The sequence below is a fragment of the Conger conger genome, chromosome 16 (assembly GCF_963514075.1).
Source record: "Conger conger chromosome 16, fConCon1.1, whole genome shotgun sequence".
In the NCBI taxonomy this organism is placed as follows: domain Eukaryota; kingdom Metazoa; phylum Chordata; class Actinopteri; order Anguilliformes; family Congridae; genus Conger; species Conger conger.
The window spans coordinates 38,072,708-38,095,469 of NC_083775.1; the positions used below are offsets into that span (position 1 = coordinate 38,072,708).

General features: G+C 43.9%; 1 protein-coding gene across 1 annotated transcript in view; it reads left to right on the plus strand.

Annotated features, from left to right (window-relative positions):
- Positions 1-17,928, plus strand: part of slc1a9 (solute carrier family 1 member 9) — a 31,379-nt gene extending 13,451 nt beyond the window's left edge. The window contains exons 4-11 of the mRNA XM_061223792.1: positions 3,277-3,382; positions 3,814-3,940; positions 6,366-6,599; positions 8,532-8,726; positions 9,351-9,485; positions 13,022-13,446; positions 16,010-16,092; positions 16,179-17,928. Coding sequence (XP_061079776.1) covers positions 3,277-3,382; positions 3,814-3,940; positions 6,366-6,599; positions 8,532-8,726; positions 9,351-9,485; positions 13,022-13,446; positions 16,010-16,092; positions 16,179-16,334 — 1,461 coding nt within the window. The 3' untranslated portion in view covers positions 16,335-17,928. The remainder of the gene's footprint in view (positions 1-3,276; positions 3,383-3,813; positions 3,941-6,365; positions 6,600-8,531; positions 8,727-9,350; positions 9,486-13,021; positions 13,447-16,009; positions 16,093-16,178) is intronic.
- The last annotated feature ends 4,834 nt before the right edge of the window (positions 17,929-22,762 follow it).

Below are 22,762 nucleotides of genomic sequence, written 5' to 3' on the forward strand. Positions count from 1 at the left end.
CTCCATTGCAATACAACATTAAAATTGAATCCTCACCATTGTAACCTTCTTTTTGCACATAGTATGTTTGAATAACAGCTGAATTAACTAAACAATTAATTAATGTTTTCACACAAGCATACACAGTACATACACACAGCAAAATAAAGCATATTATTGTCGGAAATATTTTAAAAATAACAGATCCCCATGGCTCAAACCAGCGTTTCAAATACCCCAACGAATCCCATCTGTCATCACGGTGGTGCTGGACCTGGAAAACATCTCTTATGCTAATCATAGCTTCAAAAACATCAGTCAGTGCCTATATCAGGAATAAGGCTACAGGTTGACAAGTTGATATTGTAACAACAAAGCATGATGTGACTTTTTATATACACTCAGTGAGCACTTTATTAGGTATTTAGTATATTAGAGTTATTTTACTCTTAAGTCTTCTGCTGCTGTAACCTATCCACTTAGAGGTTTGATGCGTTTTGTGTTCAGAGATGCTCTTCTGAACACCACTGATGTAATGTGTGGTTATTTGCGTTACTGTCACCTTCCTGTCAGCTTTGACCAGCTTTGGTCCTTCTTCTCTGACTTCACTCGTTAACAAGGCGTTTCTGTCTGCAGAACTGCTGTTCACTGGATGATTTTTGTTTTTCGCACCATTCGCACCAAACTGAGACTGTTGTTCCTGAAAATTCCTGCAGATCAGCAGTTTCTGCGATCCTCAAACCACCCTCTCTGACACCAACAATCATTCCACTGTCAAAGCGGTCATTTCTTCCCCCTTCTGACATTTTGTCTGAAAAACAACTGAACCTCTTGACCATATCTGAATGCTTTCATGCATTTAGTTGCTGCCACATGATTGGCTGTTTCCATTAACAAGTTGATGTACAGCTATACCTAATAAAGTGCTCACTGAGTGTATTTTTATTCAGGGGCGTCCAATGCTTATGACAAAAGGGGGTGGGAACTTTTCACTAATGCTGAACTAGTAAAGATAAATCCCACATCCAATATTACACAGCCAGTTTCATTAAAAAGGTATTGTGGTGAAAAATGTCTGTCCTGTGTTAATATCCTGTTTCCCACAGAATTAGGGACAGTCACGCCATCCAGTGTAGTCAGAACAGGACGGTGAAATGTAATTATAAATCATTGCCAGGGAGTAAAATGAGGTGTAGACAGTGGAGGAAGGAACATTTTCGACCAAGAAAGAATTCTAAAATAATACACATTTCCATCGCACTCCACCCAAATCCCAAGGGGTCTTGACTTTGGTTTAGAAAATTGGGAATTAAGTTTTAACAGGGCCGCAAAACATTAGTATATCAGTCATTTTGATTGGTTGAAAAGGTATACGGTTGATGGTATTTCACGGTAGTTATGCTTGAGTGCCATATGTCCTGCTTGATATCTGGTTGCTCTTTTGTTTGGGTTTTGTGTATTCCACAGTCTCTCAGAAGAAGGGTTCTTTGGCTTGCCTCCATAAATGAACCCTTTTCAGTTCTTTATGGACCCCTCTAAAGGTCTGAAGTGTGACAGCTCTCAGGGTGAATGTGTGAGACCCATTATTTTATGCCAGACAAAGAAACTGTTGAGCTGTATATGGCTCTATGGAAAGGGCTCATTTTTTATTGTGCATGACATCCTTTCTGAAAGTAGTTGGTGTGAAAGCCTGCAGGTTGTACCTGATTTCACATTTGCTGGAAAAAGAATCAGTAATCACCTTAGATGATTCTGAATGTCTTAATTGCATAAAGGAGGAATATACAGTATTCAGACCCTCAGTACCTTAGTATGAATGACTTAGTCCTTCTTTTCATAATTCAACCCACACCCAAATATCATCATGTACTATACTTATTGAGTGCGAATATTGACATTGTTAGCAATCGTAGTGAGAGTAAACACAAGTGAATCCGCTGGTCATATATAGAGATTACTGAATATTATTCCATCTGAATTAGGATTAACTCAGCAGAATTGGTGCGTCAACATGCGGGGCAAGGTGTTTTTTCCTGTCAGGTTCATACCGTCCTATGCAGCCTTTAAGCTGGCAGAGGAATCCTGTCTCCCATGGCTACCGTCAGACGTAACGGGATTCCGCAGCAGGGCTCGCTGACGTTCTTTCACTTCATTCCGTCATGCTGATGGTTTTCCCCGTAATCCGATCTCCAATCTTGCAGCAGTTACTTTGTATTTGTTCAAATCCCTTTTTTCCCCCACGTGTTGTAATTAAAATGGCTTTGTTGTAGACTCCGTAAGTCAGAATCCTGCTGGAGTAATCTGCTCTATTCTGTTGCGGTTTTTTATACAATCACTCCAAGCCCTTCATTTATGGATGGACACACCACAGTCACAGAGTATAGTATCCTGGATGACAGATGCTGGGTCTCTTGTATTGGTAATATACTGTGTGTTCCTTTCAAATTCAAAGGAGTTCAACCAGTCACAAAGGTAGGTGTAGTTGGTGTAGGTCTACTAACTGCATTCTATTTTTTTAAAATTAATGCTTTCCCAATGATGTGCCCAATCATATCAGCTACATTGCTGCAACATCCACTAGTGTTTTGGGAGAGCTCTTCTCAAAATCATGTGATGTCAGCTGCTTCGTATCACAGTGCAGTCCACGGGTGGGGCTCACACAGACCTGAGTCAGAGGAAGACACTTCACCTGCAGCTCAATTAGACTAGTAGGCTGGCCCACATCTGTGAGGGTGCATCTCTAAAGGCTGGCCCACATCTGTGATATTTAACGACATCACATGTGGATACGAAAGTGCAGTGGGAGCAGTGGCTACGATAGGTCCAGTTCATCACCGCTAAGGTAAGCTAGCTACCCTGTAACTTCACTGCGTATAGCGGCGAAGTGGGAGTCGGATATATCAGTCAAGCACTGTGGCATACTTGTAACTGCCTGACTGGTATGAATGCAGCTATTGTATTTTTGAAAGAGACTTTATTCCAGCAGTCTGCAATATGACATTACAAAGCTAACGACAGAACAAAATATAATTATAGTTTTATTGGTGCATAAGATCATCATCTTGGGAACCACAGGATCAAAGTAAGGAAATAAATCCTGCCTTTAACAGATACCAGACTGTGGGGTCCATCCATGTACTAGAACAGAGCCTTAACAGATACCAGACCGTGGGGTCCATCCATGTACTAGAACAGAGCCTAAACAGATACCAGACTGTGGGACCATCCATGCACTTAATAGGCTGATTTAACAGCCCCTTTGCTTCAGTAACTGTCTCCTGTCTTTTCTTTTTTCAGGTTCAGACTGTGGTAAAGAAGTTACCCATAGCTACCGAGAACCAGACAGAACCGGTCCTGGTCAGTAAGAAGAAACTGGAATTCAAGGGGGGCATGAATGTACTGGGTAAGGGCAGGGGAAGGGCTGGAGAGAAAGAGAGAGAGAGAAAGAGAGAGAGAGAACATGGTGGATCGAGTTTCGCAGGAAAGACATGCTCAAGAGAATTTGGCAACAAAGAGGATGAGATATAACAGGAGAAGAGAAAAACAGAGACTTTGTTATGTAGAGACTGGCGAAGGCTCTGTGACACAGGGATGATGTCACTGGGAGTCCATTGTGTCTTTGCAATGTGGTGTCCGTTAAAGCCGCCTTTAATCACAACGTCCTGTGTGTTCAATCCAGAAAAATATTTGCTATGGTTGCAAGAAAGCGTAAGCGTATCTGGTATGTGTTTCAGAGGGAACTTCTGGCGCGTTTAACGGAAATCTTGTCCGGCCCGGTTATCGGACGCAGCATTTTAGAGCACGTTTTGAGAGGGGATGTCTGATGTTTCCCAGGTTTAATCGGCTTCTTCATCACCTTCGGAGTCTGCATGGGGAAGATGCGTGAGAAGGCCCAGCTCATGTGTGAGTTCTTCAACATTCTCAATGAGATCATCATGAAGATGGTGAACATGATCATGTGGTGAGTGTCTGCATGTGCATCCACTCCCATCTTTAGGGTTGCAGCCTAATGGCTCTGGAAGTGAGCTGTGTTCGTGGGTTCAATTCCCCAGTTGGGTGGTGCAGTTGTTCCTCTGACAAGTTATTTTGCCTGAATGTCTTTGGTGAATGGATTGTGCGTAATGAATGCAAGCTGTGTAAGACTCAAATGCCCAAAGTGTAACGTGTCTATGGCTGAATCCAAATGTCCGCACTCCAGATTAGCGGACTTCGGTCTTACGTACTGTGACGTTGATTCAGCATCATTATGTGAAGCCTGCTAGAGTGCAGGACTGGGTGGGTATATTCATTAATGAAACTGGCCTGGACACTCACTGCATGTGTGTGTGTGTGTGTGTGTATGCATGGTCATGTGTGTGGGTGAGACAGAGGTACACAGAGAGTGCACGTGTATGTGTGGGAGAGAGAAACAGAATGTGTTTGTGTGCATGTGTATGAGAGATAATGTGTTTTAATGTCTATGGAAAGTATTGACATTGTAATGTCCTTTGATGTAGTGCAGTCCGTAAGTATTTGGACAGTGACACGTTTTTCGTTGTTTAGTTCTCTGTACTCCAGCAAACAAACAGTTAAAAAATCCAATTACGATGTGGTTAGAGTGCAGACTTTCAATTTTAATTTGTGGATTTTGCCATCCGTATTCGGTGAAGAGTGTAGGAATTACAGCCTTTTTCCTGCATAGTCCCCCCAATTTTAGGGGGGAAAAGGTAATTGAACAAATTAACACAAACTGAAATAACGTTCATAATTTTCAATATTTCACCCATAGAGATCACCAGGTATCTTCCCTGGTGATACTCTGCCAGGCCTGTAGCCCCCTTCAGCTCCTGCTTGTTTTGGGACCATTTGCCTGCAGTCTGGTCTTCAGCAAGTAAAATGGATGCTCAATTGGATTGAGGTCATGGGATTTACTTGGCCTGCCAAGAACATTGTACTTTTTGGGCTGAAAAAACTCACAGGTTGCTATAGCTATACATTTTGGATCTTTGTCCTGCTGCATGATGAAGCATCGTCAAATCGGTTTTGCGTTTGCTGGGATCTGAACAAGATGTTTCTGTATACTTCAGCGTTCATCCTGCTGCTGCTGTCAGCAGTGAGATCATCAATGAACACAAGTGAGCCAGATCCAGTGGCAGCCATGCAAACATACATCCAAGCCATAACACTACATGTTTCACATTACTTTGGGTCATGAACTTTTTTTCCCCACACTTTGCTCTCTCCATCACTCTGGTGCAGGTTGATCTTCATCTCATCTGTCCATAACACTTTGTTCCAGAGATCTACAAATTTGTTTGCGTATATACTTGCAAACTGTAACCTGGCCATTCTATTCTTGAGGCTTGCCAGGGGTTTACATCTTGTGGTGAACCCGCTAAGGTTAAGCTGGCGTCTTTTCTTCATGGTCGTCTTTCACACAACTACACCTACATTCTGGACAGTGTTCTTGATCCGCTACAAAGGGATTTTTTTCACCATTCAAAGGATTCTTCAGTCATCCACTGCACTGGTCTTCCCTGGTCTACCAGGTTGTTTGCCATTGCTGAGCTCACCAGTGCCTTCTTGCTTCTTGATAATGCACCAAACTATTGATTGTGATTTATTGATTGTGTGATTCATTCAGATTTTCAGTGTAATTGATGGCCTGCTTTACTGGCATTGACACTTCCTCGGTCCTGGTGTTGAGAGACACCTGTCAGAGCAACACTTGAGAATGTGAGATACTGTACATGTCCTTATGGTAATAAAGAGAAAGCAATGTGCTTATATATGTTCTTAGTGAAGTGCAGCGAGAGTAATGTGCTTATATATAGTACTATGCAAAAGTCTTAAGCACCTGTATAACATTCTTTATAGACAATTCTGTGTAAAATAATTCAATGAAACGTACTATACATTTTAAATTACATTTTATTAATTTGGCAGAATAGTTAAAAACTGAATCAAATCAATATTTGAGCGTATCCAACGCTGTCCTGCAGTTCTATAAGACAATCAGCAGTGAGGTTGTTCCAAGCATGTTGGCGAACTTGCCACAGTTCTTCTGCAGACTTTGGTTGGCTCCTTGCTTCTGATCTCAGACAACCTTGATCAAGTTTCTATGTAAAAAGTAGACATTAAATACACAAATGTCTGTAAAATTAAATCTTCTGGAAGATGAATATTTGGGAATGTCAAATGTGTTCTTTTATACTAACACACACAAAAAACCCCCCACAAATATATAATAAAGTCTAGGGTGCCTAAGACTTCTGCCCAGCACAGTAATGTCTTCGCACGAGGCCGCAGGAGCCCCTGAAAGACCAGCTGGGTGATTTTGGCTGAGCTGGTGTTCTGATGGGCAGCTTGCTTATGCCAGACATGTGAACCCCTCCGCTGGGCCACAGGTACTCCCCCGTGGGTATCGCCTCTCTGATCTGCGGGAAGATCGCCGCCATCGGGGACCTGGAGGTGGTTGCGCGGCAGCTGGGCATGTACATGGTGACTGTCATGGTGGGCTTGACGATCCACGGGGGCATCATCCTCCCGCTGATCTTCTTCTGCGTCACCCGCAAGAACCCCTTCAGCTTCTACTCCGGGATCTTCCAGGCTTGGATCACGGCGCTCGGTACAGCCAGCAGGTAACCTGGCCACTGTGTGTGAGTGTGTGTGTCTGTGTGTGAGTGTGTGTGTCTGTGTGTGAGTGTGTGTGTCTGTGTGTGAGTGTGTGTGTCTGTGTGTGAGTGTGTGTGTCTGTGTGTGAGTGTCTGTGTCTGTGTCTGTACGTGAGTGTGTGTGTCTGTGTGTGAGTGTGTGTGTCTGTGTGTGAGTGTGAGTGTGCATGTGTGTCTGTGTGTGTGTGAGTGTGTGAGTGTGTGTGTGTGTCTGTGTGTGTGTGAGTGTGTGAGTGTGTGTGTGTGTCTGTGTGTGAGTGTGTGAGTGTGCGTGTGTGTCTGTGTGTGTGAGTGTGCATGTGAGTGTGTGTCTGTGTGTGTGAGTGTGCGTGTGTCTGTGTGTGTGTGTGTGTGTGTGCGTGTGAGTGTGTGTGTGCATGCGGGCGTGTGTGTGTGTGCATGCGTGTGTGTGTGAGTGTGCATGTGAGTGTGTGTGTGTGTGTGCATGCATGTGTGTGTGTGTGTGCGTGCGTGTGCGTGTGTGTGTGGGTGAGTGCGTGTGTATGTGTGTGAGTGTGTATGTGGGTGTGTGCATGTGTGTCTGAGTATTCGTGGGTGTGTGTGTTTGTGCGTGAGAGAGAGTGTGTGTGCGTGTGTGTGTGTGTGTTAGAATGCGTGAGTGTGTGTGTGTGCGTGCAAAATAAATATTATATTTGCGTTTGCATTGGACTTCTTATTGATAAACCTGTAATTCTGCTGGCTAACGGGTCTAACAGGGTTCTGATTTTGAAATATGGTAGGTTTTAAAGCATTAGGGTGAGTACTCCTTTTTAGAGAGCTTTTGGGACACTTGGGCATGCCTTATAAAAATGTACTCTCATATATGTAAACACAGTTTTTGAGATATTTTAACTTTTATAGGACAACTGCAAATAGGTGGAAATTGCCTTCTAGGGGGGCAAAGTGGAAAGTGTTTAAAGACATATTCACAAGCAGTTAAATTCTCTTTCTCTCTTATTTGCAATTATCTAGCCATAGCTGACACTTATCTTTCTGCCTTTTGTGTAACTGCACCTGTTCACTGTCAAAGTATTATATCGCTCCCTAGTGGTGGTGGAGGGAATAACACCTTTCACACAGTTTACACACAACTTCAACTGTGTTTGCGATACCGAGGAGAGAACTGCCTGTCTTCTGTGTGGATCTGCCCCTTACCCTCTCTCTCTCTCTCTCTCTCTCTCTCTCTTTCCTTCTCTCTCTCTCTCTCGCAAAACATAGACAAAGACTCTGCCTGATTCATTTTACTTGGGCAAACAAAGCTAGCAATATGGATAATGAGGAGAAACAAAATTCCTGAATATCTGGCCTGTTAGCCAGGCTATCTGTGTGGTTAAAGATGGGGGCTACAAAGTGTGTTTTATGTGTGGAAATTTGTATTTATTAATTGTATTGTTGGCTTATCCATGTCTTAATTGGAGGTCTGCTTTTTTTGATTGGTTTATAGTAATGGATTGGTTTTATTGTGCGTTTTTATTTGCTTCTCTTTTCTGGTGTTAAGTCCCTATTTATTTATTTCTTATTCTATTTTAAGAACATTGCGATTGTTCGAATTGTCTATTTATTTTTTTATTTTTTGTAAATATGCAATGTTTTTTCTCCCTCCCCCTCTCTCTCTCATTCTCTCTCACTCAGTGCAGCATTAATGTCTCTCTCTCAGTGCAATGTTAACATCTCTCTCTCTATCTCTCTCTCAGTGCAATGTTTATGTCTCTCTCTCTCAGTGTAATGTTTATGTCTCGCTCTCTCTCAGTGCAATGTTTATGTCTCTCTCTCTCTCAGTGCAATGTTTATGTCTCTCTCTCTCTCAGTGCAGCGTTAATGTCTCTCTCTCTCTCTCAGTGCAGCGTTAATGTCTCTCTCTCTCTCAGTGCAGCGTTAATGTCTCTCTCTCTCTCTCAGTGCGGGCACACTGCCCGTGACGTTTCGCTGCCTGGAGGAGAACCTGCACATTGATAAGCGAGTGACGCGATTCGTCCTGCCCATCGGCGCCACCATCAACATGGACGGCACGGCGCTGTACGAGGCCGTGGCCGCCATCTTCATCGCCCAGATGAACGCCATCCACCTGGACAGCGGCCAGATCATCACCGTGAGGTGAGCCAGGGCTCCACACTGCCCCCTGCTGGCCGCTGTCGGCAGTGTGTGAGGGTTCAGCCAGTCAGTCCAGGAAGGGTTAAAAATGGCTCTAATGTTGCATGAGGGATTTGTAGAAGACAAAGCATTAGATGTGTTATTGTAACGGCAAACTATGTTTCCAGCAAAGATTCAGCTGTGAATTACGCAGATACAATATGGAACACATTTGTTGACTAAATGGGTTTTCTGATGATCTTTTTTGTACTCAGACCTGTTTTGTGTACCCTTACCTTCGCCTGTTGGATTTGGTCTTGGTTTTTATCCGTTGTTGCCAAATTCTGATTGGACTTTTGGATTGTGATTGCTGGATTACCCTCTGTACCTTTGCCTTATTGTGTTTTGGACTATTCAGCAAACTTCCTGGTTGTGATTGGTTCATCAGTCCTGAGCCCTGACAGTTGGTAAACATTAGCTAATGTGCACATCAGGTTACCTCGCCATAACCTCACTGTATTACTGACAAGAAGAGGCTTTATAAGCAACACTTTGTTTAAAGTGTGACCGCTATGATAATGCCATAATGATCCTTTGGTGATGACCCCACTGTGTGCCCCCCTCCCAATGTGACCCCCCCCCCCCCAGCATGACAGCCACCCTTGCCAGTGTGGGTGCAGCCAGCATCCCAAGTGCAGGCCTGGTGACCATGCTGCTCATCCTCACCGCCGTGGGGCTGCCCACTCAGGACATCAGCCTCCTCATCGCCGTCGACTGGCTGCTGTGAGTGACCTTCTGCACCCTGCGCTAGCAGCGCTAAATACCCACAGAAACTACACTCTGCGCTAGCAGCGCTAAATACCCACAGAAACTGCACTCTGCGCTAACAGCGCTAAATACCCACGGAAACTGCACTCTGCACTAGCAGCGCTAAATACCCACAGAAACTACACTCTGCGCTAGCAGCGCTAAATACCCACAGAAACTGCACTCTGCTCTTACAGCGCTAAATACCCACGGAAACTGCACTCTGCACTAGCAGCGCTAAATACCCACAGAAACTACACTCTGCTCTTACAGCACTAAATACCCACAGAAACTGCACTCTGCTCTTACAGCGCTAAATACCCACAGAAACTACACTCTGCGCTAGCAGCGCTAAATACCCACGGAAACTGCACTCTGCTCTTACAGCGCTAAATACCCACAGAAACTGCACTCTGCACTAGCAGCGCTAAATACCCACAGAAACTACACTCTGCTCTTACAGCGCTAAATACCCACAGAAACTACACTCTGCTCTTACAGCACTAAATACCCACAGAAACTGCACTCTGCTCTTACAGCGCTAAATACCCACAGAAACTACACTCTGCGCTAGCAGCGCTAAATACCCACAGAAACTGCACTCTGCTCTTACAGCGCTAAATACCCACAGAAACTACACTCTGCGCTAACACTGCTAAATACCCACAGAAACTGCACTCTGCTCTTACAGCGCTAAATACCCACAGAAACTACACTCTGCTCTTACAGCGCTAAATACCCACAGAAACTGCACTCTGCTCTTACAGCGCTAAATACCCACGGAAACTGCACTCTGCACTAGCAGCGCTAAATACCCACAGAAACTACACTCTGCTCTTACAGCACTAAATACCCACAGAAACTGCACTCTGCTCTTACAGCGCTAAATACCCACAGAAACTACACTCTGCGCTAGCAGCGCTAAATACCCACGGAAACTGCACTCTGCTCTTACAGCGCTAAATACCCACAGAAACTGCACTCTGCACTAGCAGCGCTAAATACCCACAGAAACTACACTCTGCTCTTACAGCGCTAAATACCCACAGAAACTACACTCTGCTCTTACAGCACTAAATACCCACAGAAACTGCACTCTGCTCTTACAGCGCTAAATACCCACAGAAACTACACTCTGCGCTAGCAGCGCTAAATACCCACAGAAACTGCACTCTGCTCTTACAGCGCTAAATACCCACAGAAACTACACTCTGCGCTAACACTGCTAAATACCCACAGAAACTGCACTCTGCTCTTACAGCGCTAAATACCCACAGAAACTACACTCTGCTCTTACAGCGCTAAATACCCACAGAAACTACACTCTGCTCTTACAGCGCTAAATACCCACAGAAACTGCACTCTGCGCTAGCAGCGCTAAATACCCACAGAAACTACACTCTGCTCTTACAGCGCTAAATACCCACAGAAACTACACTCTGCTCTTACAGCGCTAAATACCCACAGAAACTGCACTCTGTGTTAACAGTGCTAAATACCCACAGAAACTGCACTCTGCACTAACAGCGCTAAATTCCTACACAAAAACTGCACTCTGCGCTAACAGCGCTAAATACCTACACAAAAACTGCACTCTGCGCTAGCAGCGCTAAATACCCACAGAAACTGCACTCTGCGCTAACACTGCTAAATACCCACAGAAACTGCACTCTGCGCTAACAGCGCTAAATACCCAAATAGTGCTAAATAGGTAAATACCAACATAAAAACTGTACTCGGAGCTAACACAAACTGGACCCTACAGTTAACAGCACTGAATTACTGACACAAACTCGACCCTACAGTTAACAGCACTGAATTACTGACACAAACTGGACCCTACAGTTAATAGCACTGAATTACTGACACAAACTGGACCCTACAGTTAATAGCACTGAATTACTGACACAAACTGGACCCTACAGTTAATAGCACTGAATTACTGACACAAACTGGACCCTACAGTTAATAGCACTGAATTACTAACACAAACTGGACCCTACAGTTAACAGCACTGAATTACTGACACAAACTGGACCCTACAGTTAATAGCACTGAATTACTGACACAAACTGGACCCTACAGTTAACAGCACTGAATTACTGACACAAACTGGACCCTACAGTTAATAGCCCTGAATTACTGACACAAACTGGACCCTACAGTTAACAGCACTGAATTACTGACACAAACTGGACCCTACAGTTAATAGCACTGAATTACTGACACAAACTGGACCCTACAGTTAATAGCACTGAATTACTGACACAAACTGGACCCTACAGTTAATAGCACTGAATTACTAACACAAACTGGACCCTACAGTTAACAGCACTGAATTACTGACACAAACTGGACCCTACAGTTAATAGCACTGAATTACTGACACAAACTGGACCCTACAGTTAACAGCACTGAATTACTGACACAAACTGGACCCTACAGTTAATAGCCCTGAATTACTGACACAAACTGGACCCTACAGTTAACAGCACTGAATTACTGACACAAACTGGACCCTACAGTTAATAGCAATGTATTACTAACATGAACTGGACCCTATAGTTAATACTGCTAATCCTGCATGTACCATCAGCACACAGAGCATACTGTAGCTAGCTGCTGTATAGGGCAGACGCCACATCCTACAGAGGTACAGTAACTAAAGCCCCCCGGCACCCTGTGAACCGGAGAGGAGGGGGTGACGTCACCCTTCTGATATGGCCCTAAAGGCAGACTCGCGTAGTCCTGACAGTATGAGATTTATGACCAATAGGCAGCCACAATCCAGGGGAGCGCACATGCCTCACATTCTCTCTTCCATGCGCACGTAGATCCAGGGTAAACGGCTCCTCAGAGGCACAGCGGCAGCAGTGCAGGGCACTGAGACAGTCGGCCCAGCGCCTGATCCTCTCTTGTCTGCTTTACTGCTAACGCCGGTTTCTTAAACTCAATCTCTTCTGCCGGCATGTGGCGTGCCTTTGATGTATACTGCCCATCTATGGTCAAGCAGACCAGCTGTGCAACTGCCCAGATGGGTCATACCTATTTCATCATTTTCTTGTATATTTATGTAAATACAACTGTAAGGACAGGGACACCTGTAAAGTATGCCCATTCTCCAAATGTGTAGCGGAATGTCATTAATTATGTGTTGTGTGTTAGTTATGTGTACAGTCATGTTTGGTTATGGGTATGCACTTTGCACTTTGTTGTACGTCGCTCTGGATAAGAGCGTCTGCCAAATGCCATTAATGTAATGTTTGTTTTGGTCCCACGGGGACACTGGCCATTGCAGCCTAAACCCAGTAGTGAAAGGGTTGACTATTAGAATATGTGATGTAAAAAGGAAAGGCACAACATGCTTCAAACACAACAAAGCTTCAGCCTACACTTTTTCGGTCAATATTGTTATTCATCATTTCTATGTGCATTCATTCCGTAAAATTGTTAATAAGGACCAAAATAAATGACCACTAATGCTACTGACCTGCCGTTGCCCTCCCTCACAGGGACAGGATGCGGACCTCCATCAACGTGGTGGGCGACTCCTTCGGCGCCGGGATCGTGGACTTCCTGTCGAGGGCGGAGCTGGCGGAGATCGACGGGGAGGGGGAGGCTCCACCGCCCGCCGAAGCACCGTTCCCGCCGCCTCCCGTCGTCACGGAGACAGAGACGGGCCTCAGGCCCCCGCAGCTGCCCCCCCGCTCACCCAGGCCCCCGTCCCTCAACCACCACCCGCACTCGCTGTCCCACTCGCACTCCGTCTCTCACTCCCCCCGGTCCATCCGCTCACACTCCTCCCGCTCCCTCTGCTCCCCCTCGCCCCGCCCGCTCCGCTCCCCCTCCCCCCGACCCCTCCGAGCACACTCACCCCGCCTCCTGCACCGGAGCGAGCCCGGCTACTGCGCTCTGCCCACCCACGACAACCAGGTCAGTCTGAGTCACTCCCACAACAAACAGGTCAGTCTGAGTCACACTCCACACAACCAGGTCAGTCTGAGTCACTCCCACGACAACCAGGTCAGTCTGATTCATACTCCACACAACCAGGTCAGTCTGAGTCACACTGCACACAACCAGGTCAGTCTGAGTCACACTCCATGACAACCAGGTCAGTCTGAGTCACACTCCACACAACCAGGTCAGTCTGATTCATACTCCACACAACCAGGTCAGTCTGATTCACACTCCACACAACCAGGTCAGTCTGATTCACACTCCACACAACCAGGTCAGTCTGATTCATACTCCACACACAACCAGGTCAGTCTGATTCATACTCCACACAACCAGGTCAATCAAGCCTTATTCATACTCCACACACAACCAGGTCAGTCAAGCCTTATTCATACTCCACACACAACCAGGTCAATCAAGCCTTATTCATACTCCACACACAACCAGGTCAATTATGTGTACTGTTTGCAATAGATTTACAAAAATATGTTGTGATGAATATAGAGCTATGTGTTTTTTCATGTATTGCAAAATCTGAAAGTGGTAATAATTAGAGGGATGATATACCTCATTGTGCCTCAGAATTCAAATTTGGCTAAATACACTCAGTGAGCACTATTCGCTATTTACTAGACTTTTCCACATATTAAGACTTCTGCTGCTGTAGCCTATCCGTCTGATTCACACTCCCACGACAACCAGGTCAGTCTGAGTCACTCCCACGACAACCAGGTCAGTCTGATTCACACTCCACACAACCAGGTCAGTCTGATTCACACTCCACACAACCAGGTCAGTCTGATTCACACTCCACACAACTAGGTCAGTCTGATTCATACTCCACACACAACCAGGTCAGTCTGATTCATACTCCACACAACCAGGTCAGTCTGATTCATACTCCACATACAAACAGGTCAGTCTGATTCATACTCCACACACAACCAGGTCAATCAAGCCTTATTCATACTCCACACACAACCAGGTCAGCCTGATTCATTCTCCACACAACCAGGTCAGTCTGATTCATACTCCACACACAACCAGGTCAGTCTGATTCATACTCCACACAACCAGGTCAGTCTGATTCATACTCCACACAACCAGGTCAATCAAGCCTTATTCATACTCCACACACAACCAGGTCAATCAAGCCTTATTCATACTCCACACACAACCAGGTCAGCCTGATTCATTCTCCACACAACCAGGTCAGTCTGATTCATACTCCACACACAACCAGGTCAGTCTGATTCATACTCCACACAACCAGGTCAGTCTGATTCATACTCCACACAACCAGGTCAATCAAGCCTTATTCATACTCCACACACAACCAGGTCAATCAAGCCTTATTCATACTCCACACACAACCAGGTCAATCAAGCCTTATTCATACTCCACACACAACCAGGTCAATTATGCAATTATGTGTACTGCTTGCAATAGATTTACAAAAATATGTTGTGATGAATATAGAGCTATGTGTTTTTTCATGTATTGCAAAATCTGAAAGTGGTAATAATTAGAGGGATGATATACCTCATTGTGCCTCAGAATTCAAATTTGGCTAAATACACTCAGTGAGCACTATTCGCTATTTACTAGACTTTTCCACATATTAAGACTTCTGCCGCTGTAGCCTATCCGTTCAGAAGTTTGACGTGTTGTGTGTTCAGAGATGCTCTTCCACTGTTGTAATGCATGGATATTTGCGTTACTGTAACGTTCCTGCCAGCTTTGACCAGTCTGGCCCTTCTCCTCTGACCTCTCTCTGCCTGGATAACTGCTACATGTTTTTTAGTTTTTCACACTATTTTCTGCAAACCCTAGAGACTAGTGTGCATGAAAATCCCTGGAGATCAGCAGTTTCTGAGATACTCAAACCACCCTGTCTGGCACCAACAAACATTCCACGGTCAAAGTCACTTAGATCTCATTTGCTGACATTTGGTCTGAAAAACAGTTGAACATCTTGACCATGGATGCATGCTTTTATGCATTTTGTTGCTGCCACATGATTGGCTGATTAAATCTTTGCAATAACATGCTGGAGTACCTAATAAAGTGCTCACTGATTGTGTGTAAAGAAAACGGATGTACACTGCAACTACTGCAGTGCAGTAGTTAATTAGACTTAATATGAATTAAATGTTAATATTGTGAATATTAATGGAAGGGGTAGTACAGGCAGCTGTTTAATTTCGGTCCAGACCCACAGTTTGGGAAGCGCTGACTTAGAGGAAGAAGCGAAGCTGGGAGCAAAAGGAACGAGAGGAAGAGGGAGGGGTGGGGAGTTAGTGTAGAAGGCAGAAGGGACATGGTGAAGGAGGAAATGGGACTGGATTACGCACTGCAGGGATTAGGAGAGAGAGAGAGTAAGTGTTATGTGTTGATTTATCTGCATATACATTTTATTCCACTTTGTTAATCATATGTTTTATTTGTCATTGTTAATAGTTTTATTGTTCATTTCTTTGGCAATATTGTTTGTATACAGGCATGGCAATGAAACATGATTGAAATGAATTGACAGACAGAGACAGAGAGAGAGGGAAAGAGGGAGAGAGTGAGCGAAAGGGAGAGGGAGAGAGAAATAGAGAGAGAGAGAGAGAGAAAAGAAATTAGGAGGCCAGACTGACCTACACTGTTGCCTCTCCCTCTCTCTGTCACCAGTTCCCCACCCCTAGTTCGTTCCGAAAGAGAGACCGGGATCACCTGAGGGCGCGGGAGAGCTACAGGGGGAGCGAGACTGAGGAAGAGGAGGAGAAAGAGAGAATGGTGGACGAGGGGAGCGAAGGAGAGGAGAGCGACGACACGGCATATGACCGGAGACACGTGATCCCGCCAGGCGACCTGCCCTGAGCGTCCTTCTGCCAAAATACCGCCGTCACCATCCCCTTCCCCTTCCCATGTCCCCTTCCCTCTCCCACTATGTCCCCTTCACCACCTGTCTTTCTCATCACATCATTGTCTGTTTCTAGTTTTAAAGCTTAACGTCCATCAGAAAGTATTAGACAGCTACTTGCCCTTGTTTCCCAGCCTGAAATCCTGTTCTTCATTGTAATTCTAAAAAGCATTATTCATCAAATTGTTTTCACAGCAGTATTATCCATGAAAACAGTTTTCAACCCGTTTGGCATTACGTCGTCATCTGTCATGCATGGCAGTTATGCTGCCATGACAACAACTGCTGCCATACTGTTCTGCACAACAAAGTATGCTGCTAAACTGAGATTACACACAGCTCCTTCATGATTATTTTTTTATTGCAATGTCGCTCAGTCGATATAGTGTCATTAACTTTTAACATGCTTTAAGCTGTTTACGCTTTTGGTTTCTAAGGAAGCCAGTAAGATTTGAGTTCCGTCCAGAGTGTCATTACTCTTTCTGGCACTATTTGCATTTAGTGTGTTTTCATGTCAATTGCTTTGATGAACTCACAGTTAAAGCAACTCTGCCCTATGTTCCCTTTAAATTTTTCCAACCCACCTACCCATTCCCACATTTATATCAACATGAAGATCTGTATATTTATCTGATGCTTAACCCTCCTATTATGTTGAGCTTTTATGTTTGGACTCAAATTGACCCCAACAGTTTAAATACATTTTGACATTTTGTGTGTCTCCTTCTTATTGTCTCCCAAATTACTAGCATTTTATCCATAAATATGAAAAATCTGTGAGAGACATCTAATTTTAGAGCCTGAGGTACAGGAAGCAAAGATGTGGCACCTGTATGGGAAAGTACCACCAGAAACATCCACATAGAAATCAGAGAGAAAAAGAAAAATGGTTGTATATTTTCTGACATGTTATACAGTTACAGAGGGTCAAATTAAGGTCATACAACACATGCAAATTTGGTAGAAGACTTCTGAAAACAAAGCATTATGTTTACTATTTAATCCCACCAAAATAGAAAATGTAGAAAATCATACAGTATCAAGATGAAAAAAAGGTGAACTGATTTTTAAGAGATGTCAAGCACTGAATGGGGTCAAATTGACCCCAAACATAATAGGAGGGTTAAAAAACAAACCTGACTGATCATATGGACGGAATATGGGAATATCACTGAGTAATCGGCATAGCTTGTCAGTTTAGAATCACTGCAGTTCATCTCTGCTCATGCATAACTCTAATTCAGTATCATTGTAATTATTGTTCTTAATGCTACTAAAAAGGGACACAGTTTTTTATTGTAGGTAATTTGTTGTTTGGTTGTCTGTCTAAAATGATGGGTGTTAGTTGTTTTTTCCTTCTCAGAAGCGCGGCAGCCATTTAGATCTGTGATCTATTTATTGACAGTATTTGTTGATTGATTATTCTGTTCAGTCAGATTTATTTGTTATTTAACTTTATATAAATATATATATATATTAATGTTTTAACTTATGATTTGTTCTTTCTTGTCCTTTTAAACTGACTTTCCAATTGAACGGAAAGCCACCCACTTTCCCAGGAACCCCTCAGTCTTAAAGTTACTTATGGGTTGTGTGTATAATTAATAAAATATTAAAGATTTATTTCAATTGAAAATATGAACTGTCTTTGTTTACATGTACGCAAGTACATACCTGTGCATTTCAGGCTTTCATATGGGTGTATGTAATATTGGGCAAAATTTTATGTGTTAGAAGTATTTTGAAAAAGAAATAGAACGATGTTCACAGGTTATTCACAAATTCTGAGGCAGGAATATGAAGTCACACATATCCACTGATCAACTATGGCTGCACCGAGACAATATTGTGCAATGCGTTCAGATCAATGTGAACAAGGCAATGATTAATGTACGAACATTGTTTCAAATTATCGAACTGAAGACTTATGCCTGGACACCAGTAGCGATGAAGCAAAGATGCGTAGCCACACCAACGCACTTAATCCTCTCAAAGAACGGAGAGAGGGTTGGAGGATAGAGGGGTAGAGGAGGGAGGAGGGAGGAGGGAGGAGGGCGGCAGATGGCCAGAAAGACGTCAATCCTCATCATTCCTCCCAGACAGACCAGGGGCACTGTGGGTAATTACAGGAGGCACTGACGTTATTGCGGAGACCCCAGACGTCAGAGCGGGGAAAAAACCAAGGAGCGCACGACAGAGGGTTAACACACATCTCTAAACACTTGCCGATAAAAAAATCTCTGACCACTCACCAGTAAAACGCCTCTTTACACACTGACACCTAAAGCATCGCTGAACACTGATAGAGCAAGCACCCACTTTGACCTGGCGATTATAATGGAGAATAGCACACAGTCAGTCAGTGTAGGGGTTATGACTGACTGGAGTCACATTATGTTTCCACCATAATAATCCATCATTAGGACAACATAACGTCCTTGGAAAATAAAATACACTGCACATAAGGAACGGAAACTCCCTGAATGGAGTTAATTAATGATCATCCGAGAACTAATATCAACAATCAAATACCAAGATCTATTGTCAATAGAGGATTATCGTAACCAGTCGGGTTGATCATTAATTGTGGGAGACATCATGCATGTCTGCTTTAGTGAGTCACTATGGTATTTTACTGTGCAATCCTCCCACGTCCAACCCCCATGGCATTCACCGGTAGATGCCACACATATACAGCACAGAAAGGACAAGTCTGAAGCCTTTAACCCCTCTCAACAGCGCCTTCGATACCACTCACTGATTCCTGCCGGAGCCCAGAGCTCCCTCTGCTGGTGAAAGTGAGAAGTGACGACAAGATAGATTCGTGCGCATGACGGGGCTGTGTTCTTTCCGTCGACTTTAAATATTTTACCTAAAATTGTTTGAAAACGAATTCTGGTCCAAAACGTCGCGGACGTCTGGCAACCTTAGGTCTACCTGGAAAACGTTCAACAATTTGTGCAGGTCCGGTTTGTGGTCACGACAGGTCTGAATAACTGATTGAATTTATAGTTTGTAATGAATCGGTCTCTAGTGCGACATTTCACACACACACACACACACACACACACACACACACACACACACACTGTTCGCCTGCATAGTGTCCGTTTTACACAAATATTTAATCTGGCAAGCATAGGAAGACCGTCGAAAATCACTCCATGACTACAGTCCACTCACTGTTCAAACCAAATAATTTCCGCTGCTTATATCGGTAAACAATTATTCACGGCCATAATCAGCCATAAACCTGAATGGACAGCCATAAGCTGACGCACAGCGACACTGACACACCTCCCGTTTCCCCACATAATTTCCTATAATCACTATCTTGCAAATGAGGACCTGCTAACAGCAAGTGGCTGACGCATATTCTGTGAATATGCTTCTGTTAGCTTATGATCAATGGATGACATTTGATAACAGTAGTCGAGCCTAAGAGTAATAAAAACAGAGAGATGCGAGTTTTCGCAGGGAATTACCTCTTTCTCCGCCCTTACTCACCTAATAATTTTAGTGTCATAGTCATTATTTATGGAGAATCTTATCTTCTTTGCCCTTATCCCTGAGTTCCTGCCTCTCTCTGTATGAAAAGAATATCCTATATAAGCATCAACCATTTGCATCTCCAGGGAAACTTTGGATGCATTACCTGAACTGATATTATTTATTATCCATGTACTTATATTTATTTTTGCATTCATTATTTATGTGCCTGAATTTTATACTGCTATAAATTATTTGATTTCATAAGATTAAATAATTTATTATTTATTTATTTCTTTGTTTAACTAAAAGCATTGTCTGAGTGCAGCCAGTCGGCCAGTATTAGTCATAATTCAGATTAGCATTTTAGTATTTTAGTAGTTTAGTTCTGTTACTTCCTCCTCTGCTAGTCTTTCTGTCCCACCTGTGTACTCTCTCTTCCTCACCCAAGATGTCTCCGCCAGCTTCCACTGGCCTTCTCTCCCTCTCTGTACTTCTTCCTCTTACCCTCTGTTTCTATATTCCCAACCAATCTCCTTTGCCCTTTGATGACCAAGTCAGGGAACGACATCTGTATACAGGTATTATTATTGTAATTTGATGATGACAATGATGATGTTGTTGACTATTATTATTATTATTATTATTATGATTATTATTGTCATTGGCAAGTGTGCTTGAAATGCTATCAGTGGCCACAGTGTGTTATCGTTTATTACCCATTATCACCTTTAATAAACGCTGCCAGTACCAGTGCTAATAAGCCGTTCGCTTTTTTTTAGAGAACAAAAGACAAGAACTGTTCTTGGAAATTTCCAGAGACGGATCAGTCAGAGGGACTCCCATCCAGACAGCAAACAGTGAGTTACTTCAGTACAACTGAGCAACTGGAGGACTGCTTTCATGTTGTAGAGGTAGCCTAAAATGGATGCATAAATGTGTGTTTATGCTGGTGTGCCGTGGTGAGTCTGTTGTACGGAGTCTGTGTTCATGCAGGACCTCAGAGTGGCTGTGACCAGTGGCCTTGTCCACAAAGCAGGATTACCGCTTATAGTTACTGACGCAAAGTAAAACCCGGAACAGCGCTTTTTACTTCAGATCCTGATTACTGCATGCGTGTGTTCTGATTTTGGTCATACACAGTGTGTCACTAAGGACTGTGAGTGATCCTGATTACTGCATGCGTGTGTTCTGAATTTGGTCATACACAGTGTGTCACTAAGGACTGTGTGTGATCCGGATTAGTGCATGTGTGTGTTTGGTCAAACACAGTGTGATCCTGATTAGTGCATGTGTGTGTTCTGAATTTGCTCAGACACAGCGTGATCCAGATTAGTGCATGTTTGTGTTCTGATTTTGGCAGTCACACGATGTCATAATGACTGTGAGTGATCTGAATTACTGAATTAGTGCATGTGTGTGTTCTGAATTTGCTCAGACACAGCGTGATCCAGATTAGTGCATGTTTGTGTTCCGATTTTGGTCAAACACAGTGTGATCCGGATTACTGCACGTGTGTTCCGATTTTGGTCAAACACAATGTGATCTGGATTACTGCACGTGTGTTCTGATTTTGGTCAAACACAGTGTGATCCGGATTAGTGCATGTGTGTGTTTGGTCAAACACAGTCTGATCCGGATTAGTGCATGTGTGTGTTTGGTCAAACACAGTGTGATCCGGATTAGTGCATGTGTGTGTTTGGTCAAACACAGTGTGATCCGGATTAGTGCATGTGTGTGTTTGGTCAAACACAGTGTGATCCGGATTAGTGCATGTGTGTGTTTGGTCAAACACAGTGTGATCCGGATTAGTGCATGTGTGTGTTTGGTCAAACACAGTGTGATCCGGATTAGTGCATGTGTGTGTTTGGTCAAACACAGTGTGATCCGGATTAGTGCATGTGTGTGTTTGGTCAAACACAGTGTGATCCGGATTAGTGCATGTGTGTGTTTGGTCAAACACAGTCTGATCCGGATTAGTGCATGTGTGTGTTTGGTCAGACACAGTGTGATCGGGATTAGTGCATGTGTGTGTTTGGTCAGACACAGTGTGATCCGGATTAGTGCATGTGTGTGTTTGGTCAAACACAGTGTGATCCGGATTAGTGCATGTGTGTGTTTGGTCAAACACAGTCTGATCCGGATTAGTGCATGTGTGTGTTTGGTCAGACACAGTGTGATCGGGATTAGTGCATGTGCGACTAGTGCCGTGTGTAATAGGTGTCCTGGAGCTGAGGGCCATTAGACCAGGTGAAACTGTCCTTAAAGGAGTCTCATCCTCCCTGTACCTGTGTGTGGACAGCAGAGGACATCTAAGAGGCCAGGTGAATGATATTAAAGTTCAACATTGTGTTTAAAAAAAACTTTTCAGAAGCTCCAAGTGAAATATGAACAGCGAAAGTCTAATTTAATTAACTGGTCTATTTTCTTTAGCGGCAGTACACAGAGGCAGACTGTACCTTCAGGGAATTGCTGCAGGCGGATGGATATACCCTTTTCCTGTCCCCACATCATGGACTTCCTGTTTCCCTTTCCACAAAACAGTCTGGCCAGAAACATGGTATCCCGTTTTCTCGGTTCCTTCCTGTGATAAATCAGCTGTTCCTGGGGGACGAAAGAGTGAAGAAGCAGAACGGGAGACCAGAGAACATGGATCCGGAGTCTGATGACCCGCTGGGAATGAGGCTATCTCTGGGCGATGCTGTATTTAGTCCAGGCTTCCTCAGGAGAAAATGACGAGATGCATCCATGCAGGTCCAGCTGCACCCAGTGTCACCGTACGTTTCCATCATTTGTTGATTTGTGCAGTGCATTTACTACACTGTCAGAAAGGTATGAAACTGTGCCTAAAATAGTACAAATGCTTGTTGTCGGGGTAGTACCCAATAGGGTAGCA